This window comes from Microcebus murinus, chromosome 3, assembly GCF_040939455.1.
Source record: "Microcebus murinus isolate Inina chromosome 3, M.murinus_Inina_mat1.0, whole genome shotgun sequence".
NCBI classification, from domain to species: domain Eukaryota; kingdom Metazoa; phylum Chordata; class Mammalia; order Primates; family Cheirogaleidae; genus Microcebus; species Microcebus murinus.
The window spans coordinates 19077779-19095292 of NC_134106.1; the positions used below are offsets into that span (position 1 = coordinate 19077779).

The 17514-nt window shown below is 54.8% G+C and overlaps 1 protein-coding gene across 2 annotated transcripts; it reads left to right on the forward strand.

Annotated features, from left to right (window-relative positions):
- The first annotated feature begins 620 nt into the window (after positions 1–620).
- MFSD2B (MFSD2 lysolipid transporter B, sphingolipid) lies at positions 621–15311 on the forward strand. 2 transcript variants are annotated; one of them, XM_012788093.2, is made up of 14 exons: positions 621–1356; positions 4245–4370; positions 5529–5653; positions 6193–6316; positions 6620–6698; positions 6797–6927; positions 9090–9180; positions 9291–9412; positions 9881–9964; positions 10240–10320; positions 10544–10653; positions 10945–11088; positions 11498–11674; positions 12435–15311. In XM_012788093.2, exons 1-14 carry the CDS (start codon positions 1276–1278, stop codon positions 12457–12459), a joined length of 1500 nt encoding a protein of 499 aa, XP_012643547.1. In that variant the 5' UTR covers positions 621–1275; the 3' UTR covers positions 12460–15311. The 2 variants fall into 2 exon arrangements, with proteins under 2 accessions (XP_012643547.1, XP_075856698.1); XM_076000583.1 differs by lacking the exon at positions 12435–15311 and having other exon boundaries at positions 11498–12199.
- Positions 15312–17514: the final 2203 nt, after the last annotated feature.

The following is a 17514-nucleotide window of genomic DNA, read 5'->3' on the forward strand; positions in this document are numbered from 1 at the left end:
TGTCATAGTTGCACAACCCAGTGAACATACAAAAACCTACTGAATTATAAACTTTAAATGAATAAATTGCATGGTATGTGAATTACAACCTGATAAAGCCATTGGGGTCTGTGTTTCTTCCTATTGATTGAAATGCAAATGTGATGCCTGGTACTAGTGCAGCTATCTTGAGACCCTGAGTGCTAGGATTGGTAGATCAAATATACAGGAATCTGATGGTTTCAATGAAGTTGATTTACCAACCCTGAACTTCTTCCCTCTAGACGTTTACATAGGAAACAAAATTTGATCTTGTAAGCAACTATTACTTTGGATTTTTTGTCATGGCTAAATCTAATCCTAAAGGATACACTACCCAGTTTATAGCAAGTCATTGCATTTTATGTTTCAATTCCTTAGTCTACACACTGGATACCTTTTGTTTCCTTGATTGAAGCAATAACTTAGTTAGGTGGACAATCCCATCTTCTGTATGAGAAGTTGGAAAATGTGTATTTTGTGCATCCAATATCAAGTTTAGCAGGTTGAAAGACTGTTCAGCCATAATATAAGTTTGAACAAGTTAGCAATAATTTATTGCTTTTTTTGCTTTTTTTTTTTTTTTTTTTTTTTGAGACAGAGTCTCACTCTGTTGCCCAGGCTAGAGTGAGTGCCATGGCGTCAGCCTAGCTCACAGCAACCTCAAACTCCTGGGCTCAAGCAATCCTCCTGCCTCAGCCTCCCGAGCAGCTGGGACTACAGGCATGCGCCACCATGCCCGACTAATTTTTTCTATATATTTTTAGTTGACCAATTAATTTATTTCTATTTTTAGTAGAGACAAGGGTCTCACTCTTGCTCAGGCTGGTCTCAAACTCTTGACCTTAAGCGATCTACCCACCTCGGCCTCCCAGAGTGCTAGCAGGCGTGAGCATCGCGCTTGGCCTATTGCTTCATCTTTAAACTTTTTGCTGACTTTTACCCATGGGAATTTAGCAGGAGGGTTTAGCGCGATCCCTCGCGAGCTACCCCCGCCTGGGTGTGCAGGCGCTTACTCCCTCGGGGACCTGCGCCCAGGAAAAGCAATCCTGGCGGACGTGCTGGCGTCTCCCGGACCCCGCGATTTTGGCCCATGGAGTGTTCGGGGAAACTGAGCCCTGCACTTCGCAGTTCCCGGGTTTCCCGCGCGTGGCTGGCGGCTGGGCCAGGCCGCCCCTCGCCGCGCCCACTTGGCGCGGAGCCGCCCTCCGCGGGGCGGTAGCAGCGAGGCGACGCCGGTCGGAGCAGCAGTGCGCGATGGCCGAGCCGCCTGGACCGGCCCCGACCGCGGAGGCGCCGCCGCCCCAGCGGGAAGCGCTCACCTCGGAGCCCGGCCCGGTGAGAGCAACGCGAGGGCGCCGGGCTGGGAGGGCGCGGGGTAGGGGCGGTGCGAGCGGAGACCCCGCGGCCGGCGTCCCCAGGGGCTGGAGGGCGGCGCTGCGGGACTGGCCGCCCATTGCGGGCTTCGGCAGTTGGTAGCAAAGAGGCTGAGGATGTTGGGGCGCCCCACAGAGAATACAGTGGGTCCTGGACAAGCGAGGTAACTCTCTGGTCTCCTGATTCCCAGACGAGGGCTCCTGGCCAGGCCACCCCCTGCAGGTCCTCTCCGGGGTCCTCAGCCCTGGGCAGGTGGGGTTTCAGCTGCGCGTGGAGGAGGCTGCCTCCCTTCCCCGTCACCTCTGAAGCCTGGCGTCGCCCAGGCACCAGGCCCTCCTGGCGGGGACCGACCCCAGGCACGGCCTTCCTGGCAGGTGGCAGCCGGAGGTGTCCTCAGTGCCTCCGCACGCCCTCGCGACGGGCTGGGCGCGGGCGGCCAGGGCGGCTGTGCCGGAGCGGACTCAGGGCCCCTGGGCTCGCGGGCCCGGCTGACCCGACACCCACGCCCCGCTCCACGGTCGCGGCGTCTGTGGTCGCGGCATCTGTGGCCTCGCCGGACCACCGCAGCCCGCCGTCGTGGCTCAGCGCTTCCTCCCAGGCGCTTCAGAGCAAGGGACTGGGTCCCCCAAGAAAGAAAGTGAGATAAGGAGGCTCTCTGGGGACGAAATTCAGGGTGAGACTAACAACAGCAAGAGGGAAAACTGCCATTGGCAGTGAAGTGCCAGCATTCAGTTCTCCTTACGACCCTGGGAGGTGTACTGTCCCATTTTACCTGGGAGGACACTGAAGCTCTGCAAGGTGCAGTACCTTCTTTAGGTCACACAGCGAGAAACGGCAGACCCCAGAATTTGAATCCGAGTTTCTCCGACTATAAAACTGTGAGGGGCTATGACGTAAGTAGGCAAAACTGTCGTCCTCAAGACTCCAAGGCCTTACCGTGTCCCTAGTTTCAGCTGGGGTTTCTTTTGAGTGCCTTCTGTGTTCTACGAACTTGCTAGGCCCATTTAGGGGGAAACAGGAGTCCCATTGTGGGCGAGGGGAAGACTGTCATGTGGATTCTGCCTATTTTTTAAGTTTTCTGGAAGTTGAAATAATGTTCACACAATTATCAGAAAAGGAGAAGACATCCTGCCTTGAGTGTGGTTTTCTCCTGTGGGTAGGAAGAGGGTGCAAAGGATGCGATAAGCCCTTATCTGGGCAGACCTGCCTTCAGAAGAGCCTGCTTGTGGTGTCCTGTTAGATACCGAAATGGGTGAAGCCGGAGTCCTCCCCACACCCTCATAAAATAAGAAAGAAGCGTCCTCATCGTCTTTTGAAGAAATGTCAGTTTACACAGTGTTTCTGTGGCCATTTATTGCTTCAGTGAATATATATTGAGCACTTACTGTATACCAAGCATTGTTCCAGGTACTGGAGATACCATAGCAAATAAAAGTTATAGTTCTTGCTCTCAGTGGGGAGAGGCAGGAAATATTAATAGTGTACCAGGCAGTAAAATACAATTGAGAGAGAGACTTAGGTGGTCAGGGAGTGTGAGGTGACATTTAGGCTCAGGCCTGAATGACAATGAGTCAGCTTTTTGAAGACAGAGGAGCCTCACAGGCAGTGCAAAGGCCCTGAGGCAGCAACAGGCGTGGGCATTAGGAAGGAAGCCACCATGGCTGAAGGAGAGCTATTTGAAGTGAGGTGGGCAAGGCAGTGAGAGCCGATGGGGTGGGCTCATTAGGCTATGGTGAGGACTTGGAGTTTTATTCAAACTGTAATGGCAAGCTGTTAGAAGGTTTCAAGCAGCAAGGAGACAGGGTTTGATTTATATCATTACAGGATCACTGGCTGCTGGGTTGAGAGTGGATCACAGGGAACAAGAGCAGAAGCAGAGAATCCACTTAGGAGGTGCTGACAGAAGAGATGGGGAATTGGGAAGAGGAAGTGAGGATGAATCCTAGGTTTGTGGCCTGAGCCACTATGCGGACATTGGTGTCATTGATGCGATGGGGACTACAGGGTTAGGAGCTGGTTTAGAAAACTGGATGGAAATCAGAATCTGTGCTTTGACTATGCTAAGCTGATGCCTGTCAGGCATCCATGTGGGGCTGTAAGTAGGCAGTTGAATATTCAAATATTCAAGTCTGGAGTTCATAGTGTGGAGTGCGCAGGATGGTTAGGGCTCGTGATATATATATATATATATATATATATATGCCATATATATATGGCTCATAAACATTACTTTCTTTCAGTAGTAAGCTGATAAACAGTGGTGAGGGAGGAAGTTCTGATTTGTTATGTGTACTGGCTTTCTGTGTTTTAAATACTCACTATAACTGATTTCAGGCTGCCAGTGGTTCAACAGTTGGCTCACAAACTCACAAAGGTCTTGAACATTTAACAACTGCTCTCAGAGCCATTGCCTCATTTACTCATCAAAACAACCTTGTGAGGTTGACAGGGATATCCACTGCATTTGACAGATAAGGAAAACAAGGCTTAGACTTAGAGAAAGAAAGGTCACACAGGGAGTAGGTGGCAAAGAAAGGGCTCAAGCCCAGGTCTCCCAGCTCTGGCCTGCTGACTCAGCAGGTTAAAGCTGCCCACAGCAGGAAGCATAGGGGGAAATGTAAGGAAGAACTTCCCCCTGGAAATGTTTAGAGGTCATGGTTTGGGATTCTTTTTTTTTTTTTTTTTTCTGTCTCACTTCCCCTTAGGATGATTTCGGGGCAAAATGGTGCTGAAGGGTTGCTGTAAAAGCCTTCAAGACATCATAGGGACCTCAGGATGCTTCTGAAAGCAGTGTGGGGAGCTGTTTTGTGTCTGTGGGGGTAGGGGCTTAATACCTCTGTCTCCTCCAGGACAGCAGAGCTGGTCGCCTCTCTTTCTGTACGAAGGTGTGCTATGGCATTGGTGGGGTCCCCAACCAGGTGGCTTCCAGTGCCACAGCCTTTTACCTACAGCTCTTCCTGCTTGATGTGGCACAGGTGAGTGTGGGCAGCCACCCAGGGTCTCCCAATGGCATCTTCCTTGGTTTCGGGGCCTCCCACCCGCACCTGTTCTTCCACTCCCGCCATCCTCAGTAGATAGCACTTCTGACCCCAGCCTGAAGCTACCAAGGGCAGTCTCCTGGAGGATGTCTACTGCAGCCTATTCATAGTAGGAAAATGAGAAACAATGTGATAACCCAACATTATAGAAGCAGTTGAGTAAGTAAGGTAGTCCACATGATGGACTCTTGGACAACCATTCAAAAGAATGATCTGTACCATTCTTTTGGAAGGATATCCATGATCTGTCAGATAAGAAAAGCTAGTTTTAGGCGACTTCTGGGGGCCCCCCTCTCTTGGGGCCCCAGAACCTCGTCCATTAATAAAAAAAAAATAAAAAAAAAAAAATAAATAAAAAAATAAAAAAAAAAAAAAAAGAAAAGCTAGTTTTAGAGAAGAGTATATAAAATGATCCCGTTTTAGCAAAACAAAAACATGTTCCATACGTGTATTTATATGGGCATATGTATGTATGCATCTATACATGATTAAAATTGAGTATGGAGAAAATTCTAAAAGGATATACACCAAGTTGTTAATGTTAGTTATAGGAAGGAATGGTGTAGGATAGAGGGTAAGTAAAATCAAATTTCTAAAATAAAGTATCCATGATTTTTAAAATAACACTCTGACCCCCTTTATGTAAAATTATAAATTTCAAACAAAAATGCATGAAAGGATGATCATCAGAATTGTTCTGGCAGTTGTCTCAGCATGGTGGGATTGCAGATGAGCTTCACTTAATGTTTTCCTGTATTGTTTGAATGTTTTTCTACTGAGTGTATCATTTATGTAGTCAGAAAAACCAATAAACCATTTTCCTTGTGAAACACAATGTCTACCTCTGACTGTCAGCTCAGGTGTGCCCTCCTTGCTCTGAGCCACCCCTACATGAGAGCCCCTGGAGTCCTCTCTAGCAGTGGCTGACATGAGTAATAATGGTACTGTCAGCTCCCTCTGGGGCCCCTTTCTTCTCTAGCGCAGACTCACCCCCAACCCTTGTCATCGGTGTCCTTGTGGGGGAGGCTGGGTGGGCCTGGGTATCCTCTGACTCTGCCGGGCCTTGGCTGTCTATCCCTCCCCTGTCCATTTCAGATCCCTGCTGCCCAGGTGTCATTTGTCCTGTTTGGAGGGAAAGTGTCTGGGGCAGCTGCCGACCCAGTGGCTGGGTTCCTCATCAACAGGAGCAGGAGGTCCATGTCAGGACGACTCATGCCCTGGTGAGCAGCCCCTTCCCAGGATCCAGGCGCCCACCCCTGGCCCTGAGCTCACTGTGTTTGTCACAGCCTGTTTCTTAGTGGAAACCCTCTGGACAGCTAGAGAACAAGACCGAACAGTGTAGTAGGTGCACTGGGGACTGGACTGGGTCACACTGTGAGTCATGCAGTAGCTGAGCGACATTTTGGGGGACCCTGCCTCACCAGATGGCACAAGGATAGAGAAAGCCTCCAAGACTCCCAGGCTTGGCCTGTGGCTCTACGTGTAGTCAGGCTGGGCTGGAGGCCACGCGAGTCTCACGGAGGAAGCACACCTTTCCTGTGCACCAGTGTCCTTAATACAGGGAATGGCACCGCGCAACCCCCAAGCGCCCCCACATCCCGTTGGCCACTCCTCCCCTCTCAACGGCTTCTCCTGAGAGCCCAAGCCCAGGGCTTCTCAAGGGGCAGAGAAGGGGCAAGGTTGTTCCGGGCTGGGTGGGCCCTTCACATCTTCCTGTCCTGGTGCTGGGGGCCGCTCCACTTCAGCTGTGCTTCTGCAGGGTGCTGGGCTGCACCCCCTTTGTCGCCTTGGCCTACTTCTTCCTGTGGTTCCTGCCCCCGTTCACCAGCCTGCGCGGGCTCTGGTACACAATCTTCTACTGCCTGTTCCAGGCCCTGGCCACGGTAAGCAGGGCCCCCTTCCCTGGGCCTGGACTCTGGGGAACCCCAATGCTGGCCAGTGGCCACGCTGAAGTGTTCTGGGGGACTCACTGCCCTCACCTTCCCCTCTGTGCCTGGAAATCTACCATTAGCTGCGCTGGAAGTCCCCTCCTGCCTTTGAGCCCCTAACTCCAGCTCGGGCTCCGGCTCCCGGGGAGCAGTTGGGATGTGTCATTCCAGCCCGGGGGGGGGCCAGGGTGCGACGGGGCGGGTGCCGGCCTTAGCCTGGCAAAGCGGGGGCCATCCTAAGCCCTGCCGGCGCCCCAGTTCTTCCAGGTGCCCTACACGGCGCTCACCATGCTCCTGACGTCCAGCCCGAGGGAGCGGGACTCGGCCACCGCCTACCGTGAGTGCGGGCGTGGGGAGCGCGGGCGTGGGGAGCGCGGGCGGGCGCCCCGACCCCGCGCCGGGCCGTCCAGTCACCTGGCTGCGCCCTGTCTTCAGGGATGACCCTGGAGATGGCGGGGACGCTGATGGGGGCCACCGTGCACGGGCTCATCGTGTCGGGGGCCCACGGGCCCCACAGCTGCGAGGACGCTGTGCTCCCCGGGCCGGCCGCCGTCTCCCCTGACGCCGTGAGTGCCCGACGCGGGCGGGACGCTCGCGCCGCCCGCTTCCTCTAGGTCCGCTGCTCCCCCTGTCTGCTGGGCTCCCTGCCCTCTCCTTCCTTCCCGCCCCCCAGCTGAGTCCGGTCCCCCAAGCCCCGCAAGCCTCGCCAATTCTGCCCCTCGCGGCTCCTTCCTGCGCATGCGCGCGGCGGCCGGAGGGGCGGGGCCGGCGAGACGGGGCGGCAGGCGCAGGCGGGGACTGCCAGGGCGGCGGAAGGGCTCGGTGTCCCTGGCTCTGGGTAAAGCCCTCCTGCCGGGCGACCGCCGCCCCCCGGGACGTGGTGAGGTGGAAGGGGGAAGCCGAGCAGCCCACTGCCGCGGGCAGCGAGCAGCGGATACGCGCCCTCTCCACCCCGAGCTTGTCTTCCGCTTCTCCGTTCGCCCTTTCTCCTTCAGCCGGTGGCACCGGTGTCCAGAACCCCGGGCATCCCCCTTGCCTCCTCCCGCTCACCCTCCAGCCTATTCCCGAGGCATGCCCGTTTTCTAGAACAACATCTTCTGGATGTGCTCAGCTACTCTGCGCCCCACTGCTGGCCCCGGCCCGCGTCGCCGCCCACCGCAGCAGCCCCCTCCAGCCACTCCCCCAGCACGGCAGGTGGCCTCTGAAAGCAGTCTGGGCAAGCGCGCCCTGGACTTCGGGACTTGGCCCGGGCCGGCCCTCCCCAGGTTTGGCGGGCGAATTGCTCGAGGTCAAGAGTTCGAAACCAGCCCGAGCAAGAGCAAGACCCCCGTCGCTACTATAAACAGAAAGAAATTAAGTGGCTGACTAATATATATAGAAAATATTAGCTGGGCATGGTGGCGCATGCCTGTATCCCGGCTACGCAGGAGGCTGAGGCAGGAGGATTGCTTGAGCTCAGGAGTTTGAGGTTGCTGTGAGCTAGGCTGACGCCATGGCACTCTAGTCTGGGCAACAAAGTGAGACTCTGTTTCACAGAAAAAGAAAACATTACAATGGAGCCCTTGTACACCTGTCCCCAAGCCTGTCTGCGGGCCAGCTACACACCTGGCCTGTATACAGTCAAAATGAAAGTGTGGGGGCCTCAGGGAGTGTGGGAAACCAGTCTCCCTCTCCCACTCGGCCCACTGCTCCAAGGGATTGCAGCCTCCAGCGCTGGGCCCGCTAGGTGTCTGCTAGGCGCCTGGGTTGGGATGGGTGAGAGCCCCTGGCTCTCCAACTCTGCCCTGGCACTACCAGCCTAGGGCTGTGGCCTTGCCCCTCCTGGGCCAGCCCTCCCTGCACCACACACAGGCCACCACTCAGACCTCTCCATGCCCCTCCCCAGTGCTGCCCAGTCGCTGACAGGCTGTGGGTAGAACGAGGGTGCCAGTAGCTAAGGGTTGGGGAGGGGAAGGTGCCAAGGAGTGGGGAGCAAGAGGCTGAGAATCCCTCCCTTGGTACAGAGCCACATGTGAACTGACACTGGAGGCCCTGGGCAGCCCGTGCCACCACTGGACTCCACTTACAAAATACAAATTCACGGATAACATTATCAAGAATTTCAAGACAGCAACAGCAGAGCATTAAACCCCAAGCGCAGTGCCCCATCCTGCCCTCTCTTTCTTCCCCTCCCCAGAGGCAGCCTCTGTCCTGATTTGACTGACTGTCGCTCACTTGCATGTCTTTATATGCATTTTATTACATGCATATTCTTCGCTGAGTGGCAGGTAGCACTGTCCTGTTTTCTATGTTGTCGGGGTCATTGTGCATCTCACGGTGCTGTAATTGCCTGCTTGTGATCTGTCACCCTCTCCAACCACAAGCCCGTTATCAGGGGTCGATGGGTCACTCACTCATCACTGTAACCTGGGGGCCTGGCATGCAGATGTCAGCTACAATAAACGTTTGCTTCACAAAATGAGAGAGAGCGTGCTGACCCCTGGTGGCATCGAGGCCTCCTTCCCATGGGGGAGGCGCAGGTCAGCAGAGGGGACGTATGGAAGGACCATCCTGGCCCTTAGGTCTCTCTCCTGCTGGGGTGATTGGTGGGAGGGGGACCTGGCAACCTTGGGCTTGGGCCTGGGGTCCCTCTGCTCCTATCTGGAGGTACTCCTGCCCTGGCCCTGGGTGTTACTACCTCCGAGAGCGGGAGACATTGCCCCCACCCCAGCTCTGTCCTGTCCCACAGGCTTGTCTCTACTCCATTGCAGCCGCCGTGGTGGTCGTGATTTACCCCGTGTGCAGTGGTCTGCTCTGCCTAGGGGTGAAGGAGCGGCCAGGTATGGAGTGCAGTGAGGGCTGGGGGAGCAGAAGCTGGGGATAGGGCTCCTCTTGGGGGTCTATGTTGTTTTTGAGCTCTGCCAAACTCAAGTGTCACCTTCCTGTATAGACGCTGCTGACCCAGCCTCAGGCCAAGGCCTGAGCTTCCTGGCTGGGCTGGGGCTCACCGCCTGCCACCCACCCTTCCTGAAGCTGGTGCTCTCCTTCCTGTTCATCTCAGCTGCCGTTCAGGTACCTCTGGCTAGCTGGTCCCCACTCCCTCGGCTCCAGCCGTGCTGACCTTGTGTAGGTTCAGGGTTCAGTGTCTCGGCCCCCCGCATTAGAGCAGGGCTTGAGTTTCATAGGGAGAAATCTGCAGCTGGCACGTGGCCCAGAGAGGCTGGTGCTAGGATGGAGACCTGGGTAGGGCATGTGGGACTGAGGACAGGGCTTAGGTACTAGGAGGTTGACAGTGTCTGGAGTGGCTTCCTTGCATGTTACCTAAAATGTAGTGAAGTCCACCTGATCTTAGCTGTGCGAGTGGTGAGGGTGGCCCAGGGACCCCCTGTGTTGGGGATAAGTGTTCTTTGTGGGGGAAGGGACTGCATGATGGTGGCAGCTAGGCAAGTTCAAAGTCCCAAAGGAGAGGCCCTGTCCCTGCCCTCACCTTCTGGGCTTCTGCTATTCCCAGCACACACGCATTCCTATCCACCCCCTCAGGTGGAGCAGAACTACCTGGTCCTCTTCTGTACGCACGCCTCCCGGCTGCATGACCACGTCCAGAGCCTGGTGCTCACCATCCTGGTGAGGGGACTTGGGGTGGCAGAGGCCGGGACCCTTGGGGGCCTAAGTTGGGGATGTGTGTGTTCCTTCATGTGACACGCGTGTCTGGAGTTCAGGTGGTCAACATTTTGGATGTTGCTTTGATCTTGGTCACATGCATTCCAGCAGAGGGTGGGACTGGGGCCAGGGTCACGAAGTTAATAGCCACTGGTTCAAACCAGGGACACAGTTGAGCCCGGGCTCCCATCCGCAAGCCAGGGCGCTAGAGCCCGGGCAGAAACGCTGCTCTCTCACAGGTCTCGGCCGTGCTGAGCACCCCGCTGTGGGAGTGGGTGCTCCAACGGTTTGGGAAGAGGACCACGGCCTTCGGGATCTGTGTGCGTGAGGCAGGGAGCAAGGTGGGGGGTGGCGATTGGGGGACAAGGCAGGGGAGGTGACCGTGGTGATGAGCCTTCTGGGGTCAGCAGGGCTGGATCTGCGTCCCTTTGGGTATTCAGAGCCTGGCATGGGGCCAGGCGCGGGGGTCATGGTAAAGAGCTGTGTGTGAATGAGAAAGCCCCGGGAGCAGGTGGGGGCCAGCTGGTGTGTCTGTCTCCCCAGATGATGGTGCCTTTTGCAATCTTGCTGGCTGCTGTGCCCACAGCCCCTGTGGCATATGTCGTGGCCTTTGTATCTGGCGTGAGCATTGCTGTGTCCTTGCTGCTACCCTGGTAGGCTGGGGGGGGGTACAGGGGTGTGGGAGCCTCATATACTTTCATGAGGGTGTTTCCTCCTTCACGTCACCCTGCTGTAGCCATAGGTCCCCTGTGCCCAGCCTGTGCAGACGATGGGGCCCTCCTATTAGGGCACCAAGCAGCAGGAATTTGGGGGTGGGGGTGGGGTGCAGGCACGCATACTGCCTGGCTCTCTGGGACCAGGCTGGTCCTGGACAGCAGGAGGACTCACAGGCTGCTGACTGTCCAGGGTATAAAAGGGACAACTCTGCGCCTCCTTGCCCACAGGTCCATGCTGCCCGACGTGGTGGATGACTTTCAGCTGCAGCACCAGCACGGGCCAGGCGTGGAGACCATCTTCTATTCCTCCTACGTCTTCTTCACGAAGCTGTCAGGCGCAGGCGCCCTGGGCATCTCCACCCTCAGTCTGGAGTGAGTCGCAGGGTGGGCAGGTGCCAGAGGCACAAAGGACCAATGGGGAGGGAAGAAGAGGGCAAGGTCTCACCCTGCCCAGCTAGGGGCCACCCATGAGCCAGGACCTCAGCTGTGCCCTGTGGAGAGTGTGGGGCGCCTCCTCCCCCAGCTCCTCTGTGCCTGTGACCGGCCAAGAGGGGCTTTCTTGGGGGCCGAAGCCCCAGCTCTCCACATTAGAGATTCTCCCTGAATTCCCTGGCCAGCCCACACCCTCGACACTCCCCTGCACTGTAACTGGGCTGATCTGAGCAGGAAATGAAGTACGAGCTTCAGGCGAGGGTGGGGTGGGGTGGGGTGTCGGGGATCCCACCAGCCAGGGATCCCAGCTTGCAGGACGTGACGGGCTGGGTGCGGCGTGTTTCTCCAGGTTCGCGGGGTATAAGGCAGGAGCCTGCCAGCAGGCGGAGGAGGTGGTGGTTACCCTCAAGGTCCTCATCGGTGCTGTGCCCACCTGCATGATCCTCGCCGGGCTGTGCATCCTCATGGCCGGCCCCACTCCAAAGGGACCAAGCCAGGACACCTCCCGCCAGCCGAGCCTTAGGAGGTGGGCCCCCGCACACACGGGCACACACAGGCGGGCACAGGGACGTGCACTGACATGGGACTAATGCCGGCCAGCAGATCGCCCTGCGGTATCACACAGATAGCTGAACACTCCTGCCTTTGGGACATTCTGTCCTTAGCTCGGTGACTCCCTTTTCTCCTGGATGTTCTTCTGCTACTCTGGCCACCCCTTCTCAGTCTTCTTCCTTGGATTACCTGGTGGATAATCCCTCTACCAGGCAATGGGCCCCTCCTTGCTGCCCTGTTCCTTTTGCTCTCTGCAGTCCCCTGGGGACCTCATCTACTTGCCTGACCTCAAGCACCTCTTGGGCCTGGTGACTCCTAAAGCTGCCCCTCTGCCCTGGACGCCCTTTAAGTTCCAGATCCTCGTATCAAGGCAGAGCTGAGGCCTGCTGCAGTGTCGGCTCCCCTGGCCTGTTGCATTCATGAGCACGCTGCGTGCACACACTTACAGAGCCGTGGACACGTGCTCACGCACAGGCCCGCGAGGACAGGCAGGGAGGCATCGCCAGCCCCCCTGCTCCATGGCGATGGCTCAGACTCTTCTCTGCATAATGCCGGAGATTGTGCTTTCCCATCGGGGCGTGGCAAGCGGGTGGGGAGCTGCTTGACGGCACTTGGAGGAACGGGCTTGCGAAGGGAGGCGTCGAAGGGGAGTTGCTGGGAAGATGAGGAGAAGCCACAGAACCTTCCATGGGGCTCTGTGGCAGGACAGACCCTGCTTCTTTCCCTTCCTGCAGGAGGACCAGCTACAGCCTCGCCTGAAGTCTGAGAAGGCTGCTGTGAGCGGAAGCAGCAGGAGCCAGCGTCCTCTGGGCCTGACGTCAGTCGTCAGTCGCTTCCTCTCAGCACCTGAGCACCCGCCACGGCAGTTTCACACACGGCCTTTTCTCCTGGGGTGTGGGGTCTTCAGTGATGCCTCCTGAAGGGACTGGCCTGTGCCCCGGGACCCCCATCCCGCATCCCTTGCCTGTTGACCTCAGGCCAGCTCGGATAGGCCCGTGCCCCTGACTAGCCCAGCAGCACCTCCTTCTGGAAAAAGGCAGCCCCTCCCCAGCCTGGCTCTCAGACCCCTGTGGGAGCCCCAGACCCCATAACCTGTGTAGATAGCAAAGCTCTCCTGACATAAGGACAGACACACAGGCCCCTTGTTTGTCCTGAGGCCTCGTGGACATCTGCTGAAGACAGAGAGGCTGAGAGACCCCACACGAATGGGCAGAGTGAGGACACAGGGACATGCCGGGATGTACAGTTAGAAAGACACAGGCAGAACCGTGAGGCCAACACACCCAGGGAGAAGGAGGACTGAGCAGAGCCGGGCCCCGTTCATGCTCGGTGATGCCACTCAGCTTCTGTCAGTGGACAGAGACTGAGATTGGGCCACCCAGGGTCAATCACTTTTGCAAATAATTATTTGTGTGGAAATACTTTTCTTAGATTTCATCTTATGAAAGCACACAGGAACTACAGTTTTCTAGAGGCCATATTTTTAGGGAAGGAAGATCCACTGAAGGTTATTAGTCTGTGAAATGTGACCGTGGACAGCACTCTCATCCCAACTCCTGGAATCCCCTCGGGAGGGAAAGGGGAGGGAGCCCAATGTCACTGGAGCTGACCATGCCCCCCAGCCATATGCCCCTAGCATGCATTTCCTTAGACCAGGACACGGTGTGGGAGGCAGGTTCCTTCTTCCCTTTGGAAGAGACACAAAGTTGAGACTCCAGAGTGGCCCAAGGCAGCAGGCTGTCGTGGGTCATGTGGCTTGGGGTCTGGGGAGGGGTTGGGGAACCTGTGGGGGAACCCTGATGCCCCAGAAACTCCTGCCTAGAGAAGCCCACACCTACACAGGGCCTGAGGTCCAGACTTGCCCCTACATTTGTCCCCAGCCCCCAGCTCTGCCCCCTCCTTGGGTTCAGCTCTCCATAGGCCCCCACCCATCCTCTTTAGCCTTTAGCTGGCCCTTAGGGCCAAGACCCCCGAGGCCCAGAGCTCAGACTCACACTCAGACATGATGTACTCCTCAGAGCTCAAAGCGTCTGGATTTCCCCACGAACACTGCAGCAGGAGAAGGAACCCAGCGGGGCCTGGCCTGGGCTGCCTGCTGCCTCAACTCTGGCCCTTGTGATGCTGACATGAGGATCTGCTCCAGGTCATAGGGCACCAGACAAACAGCTGGACTCAGTTTCTTTTTTTTTTGAAACAGAGTCTCACTCTGTTGCCCAGGCTAGAGTGCCATGGCATCAGCCTAACTCACAGCAACCTCAAACTTCTGGGCTCAAGCAGTCCTTCTGCCTCAGCCTCCCAAGTAGCTGGGACTACAGGCATGTGCCACCAGGCCCAGTTAATTTTTTCTATATATTTTTAGTTGGCCAATTAATTTCTATTTTTAGTAGAGACAGGGTCTCACTCTTGAGACCTGGATGGTCTTGAACTCCTGACCTTGAATGATCCACCTGCTTCGGTCTCCCAGAGTGCTAGGGTTACAGGCGTGAGCCACCACGCCTGACCATAGGCTCAGCTTCTTGGAATTGCCTGTCTGATTCAGGAAGCGACTGACAGGAAGCTCTGCCCACCCCACTAAGTGCACAAGAAGACACACATGCACACATACTCTCTCTCTCACACACATGCTCCTGGAAACAGGAGAGAACATTTTCTTGCCACTGGGATATCACTGGCCGCATGGAGACCGTACCTGGTGAGACAGAAAGCCAGATAGTTTCTACCATGTTATCACGAAATGTCATGCTTTGGAAACCAAGGCAATGCAGGCAGGATCAGAAGCTTATGGCGAATTCTCTGTTCCCTGCATTTCCTGGGAGTGCAGCTGCAGGAAGCAGTCATACAGTACAAAGACAGCAGCAGGAGGCCCTCCAGGGGTCAGCGGTTAGATCTCAGAGACAGAGTTTGCTCATGGGCTGGGTATATGCCCCACATTTATTCTGTTTCTTCCTCATAGCAGCCCTAGGATGTGGGTATTATTAATATTATTATTATTCTCAGATGAGGAAACAGGCTTAGAGAGATTAAGCTACTTGCCCAAGGTCAGCTGGTGGTGAGGGCGATCTCCAAAGCTTGTGGAGACAGGCAGTGCTTTAAGAATTTTATTGGAGTAGAGGCCATGCCCCAGGCTTTGGTATCACCAGGGCTGTTCCTCTGAGGCCAATGCCAGCATCCCTCCCTGATGGCATGCTGTGACCCCTCTGTAATTCCCGTTGCTCCTTCCTACTTTCTTGCCTCCAGTTTGCGTGCCCTCGGAGCCTCCCACATTTCCACACTGCCTCAAGAGGAGGGATCGCTCCTTGCCACCAAGAGTCTGTCCCTGGCAAAGAACAGGCACCTCCCCTTGCCCCTTCCCTGCCCACTGCCTTCTCCATCTCCACTTAAACCCAGGAGATCGAGCCATTCCCTTGCTCAAGACCCTCTCAGTCCCATGTCACCTCTTCAGAAGCCTTTCCTGCTCCCTGCCCACCCACCATGGCCCTCCCCAACCCCAGCACACTGAGCTTCTCCCTGCTTTGCTTGTACTTAGTAGTACCTACCTCCATGTACAATGATATATTTAGTGATGGTTTGCTTATTTGCTTGATACCCCCATTAAAATGTGAACTTCACAAGCGCGGGAACTTTGGCTTATTTATTGCTAAATCCTCAGTGCCTAGAAGTAAGTGTTCTGTATGAATGAATGCTTGCCGAAATGAATGAGCCAACTGTCATATCACCCTCATCCTAAAATAAAAAAGCCTTCACTGCTTCCTTTAGCTTTCTCCTCTCCAAGTAATCTGCTTTATTTCTTAATATTCTCCCCCAACCCTACTATTCACTCCTTAACCCATTAAACTTGGCCTCAGCCTCCTCCATGGAGGAGACAGCACGCCTGACAAGAGGAACCCCAGCATAGAGAGGGGGGACAGGGCTTTGTATGTTGCTTCCATCTTTTACCATGTGCAACTGGACAACTTAACAAATCTGAGCCTCAGTTTCTTTTTTTCTTTTTTTTTTGAGACAGAGTCTCGCTTTGTTGCTCAGGCTAGATTGAGTGCCGTGGCATTAGCCTAGCTCACAACCATCTCAAACTCCTGGGCTAAAGCAATCCTGCTGCCTCAGCCTCCCGAGTAGCTGGGACTACAAGCATGTGCTACCATGCCCGGCTAATTTTTTCTATATATATTAGTTGGCCAATTAATTTCTTTCTATTTATAGTAGAGACAGGGTCTCGTTCTTGCTCAGGCTGGTTTCAAACTCCTGACCTCGAGCAATCCACCTGCCTCGGCCTCCCAGAGTGCTAGGATTACAGGCGCGAGCCACTGTGCCCGGCCTCAGTTTCTTTTTTGAACACGTGTATACTATGCGTACACCTCAGGATGGCTATGAGGATTAAATGAGATAATACCCGACCAAGTTCCAAAGGAAACCCCTAATGACTGGTCAAGTAATGCTGACCACTCCTTTTCAAAACTCTGTCTTCCCTTTGCTTGCACAACACGGCCCTCGTGGCTCTCCTCCACTACCTCTGACTACTCGCTGTCTTTTCCTTTGCTTCTTTCTCCTTTGATGTTCCTTGATCATGTTGGGCTTCCCGGGTCAGTGTGAGCTCATTCACTGCCACCACCCACACACTACTGGAGACTGTTTCTAACTCTGAGCTCTCTGCTGAGCCTCGGATCCCCAGATCCAGCTGCCTATCTGAGTATTTGCATCCAAAGCAGACACATCACCTTCTCTCCTTGTTTGGCTTCCTCGATTTTTTTTTTTTTGAGATGGTGTCGCTCTTGCCCAGGCTAGAATGAAGTGGCATCATCATATTTCACTGCAACCTCCAGGGCTCAAGAGATCCTCCCATCTCAGCCTCCCGAGTAATGCTGGACTACGGGCACGTGCCACCACATCCAGCTAATTTTTAAATTTTGTGTAGAGATGGGGTCTTGCTATGTTGCACAGACTGGTCTTAAACTCCTGGCCTCAAGTGATCCTTCTGCCTCAACCTCCCAAAGTGCTGGGATTAAAGGTGTGAGCCACTGCTTTCTGCATTTTTTTTTTTTTTTTTTTGAGACAGAGTCTTGTTTGCTGCCCAGGCTAGAGTGAATGCCATGGCGTCAGCCTAGCTCACAGCAACCTCAAACTCCTGGGCTCAAGCAATCCTGCTGCCTCAGCCTCCTGAGTAGCTGGGACTACAAGCATGCGCCATCATGCCCGGCTAATTTTTTCTATATATATTAGTTGGCCAATTAATTTCTTTCTATTTATAGTAGAGACGGGGTCTCGCTCTTGCTCAGGCTGGTTTCAAACCCCTGACCTCGAGCAATCCGCCCGCCTCGGCCTCCCAGAGTGCTAGGATTACAGGTGTGAGCCACCGCACCCAGCAAGGTGCATTTTTGATAAGTTACATAAGCATCTATCCAGTCACCCAAAACAAAAATCTTCGTGTCTTCTTAGATTCCTTTCATCCCCATTTACTCCACCACCCCATCCCCATATCCACCAGGTGTGGGCTGAGCAAGGGAAAACAAGAGTTTGTAGTGTGTGGATATCAAAAATGGTGGAAGTTATTTGAAACTGGACAGAAAGTTGTAACCCCAGATATGGGCAGGCTTGGCTCATAACACATGGTAAATTGACAGAGCTGCCTGCTATATGTCTGAGATGAGTCTGTGTGTACATCTGTGTATTCCTACAGGACTCAGTTCAGCTGGGTACAGTTTTCTGTGTTCACCTATTGTTTTTCTTTTCCTTTTTTTTTTTCTTTTTTGAAAGAGTCTTGCTCTGTTGCTTCAGCTAGAGTCCAGAGGCATGGTCATAGCTCACTGCAACCTCAAACTC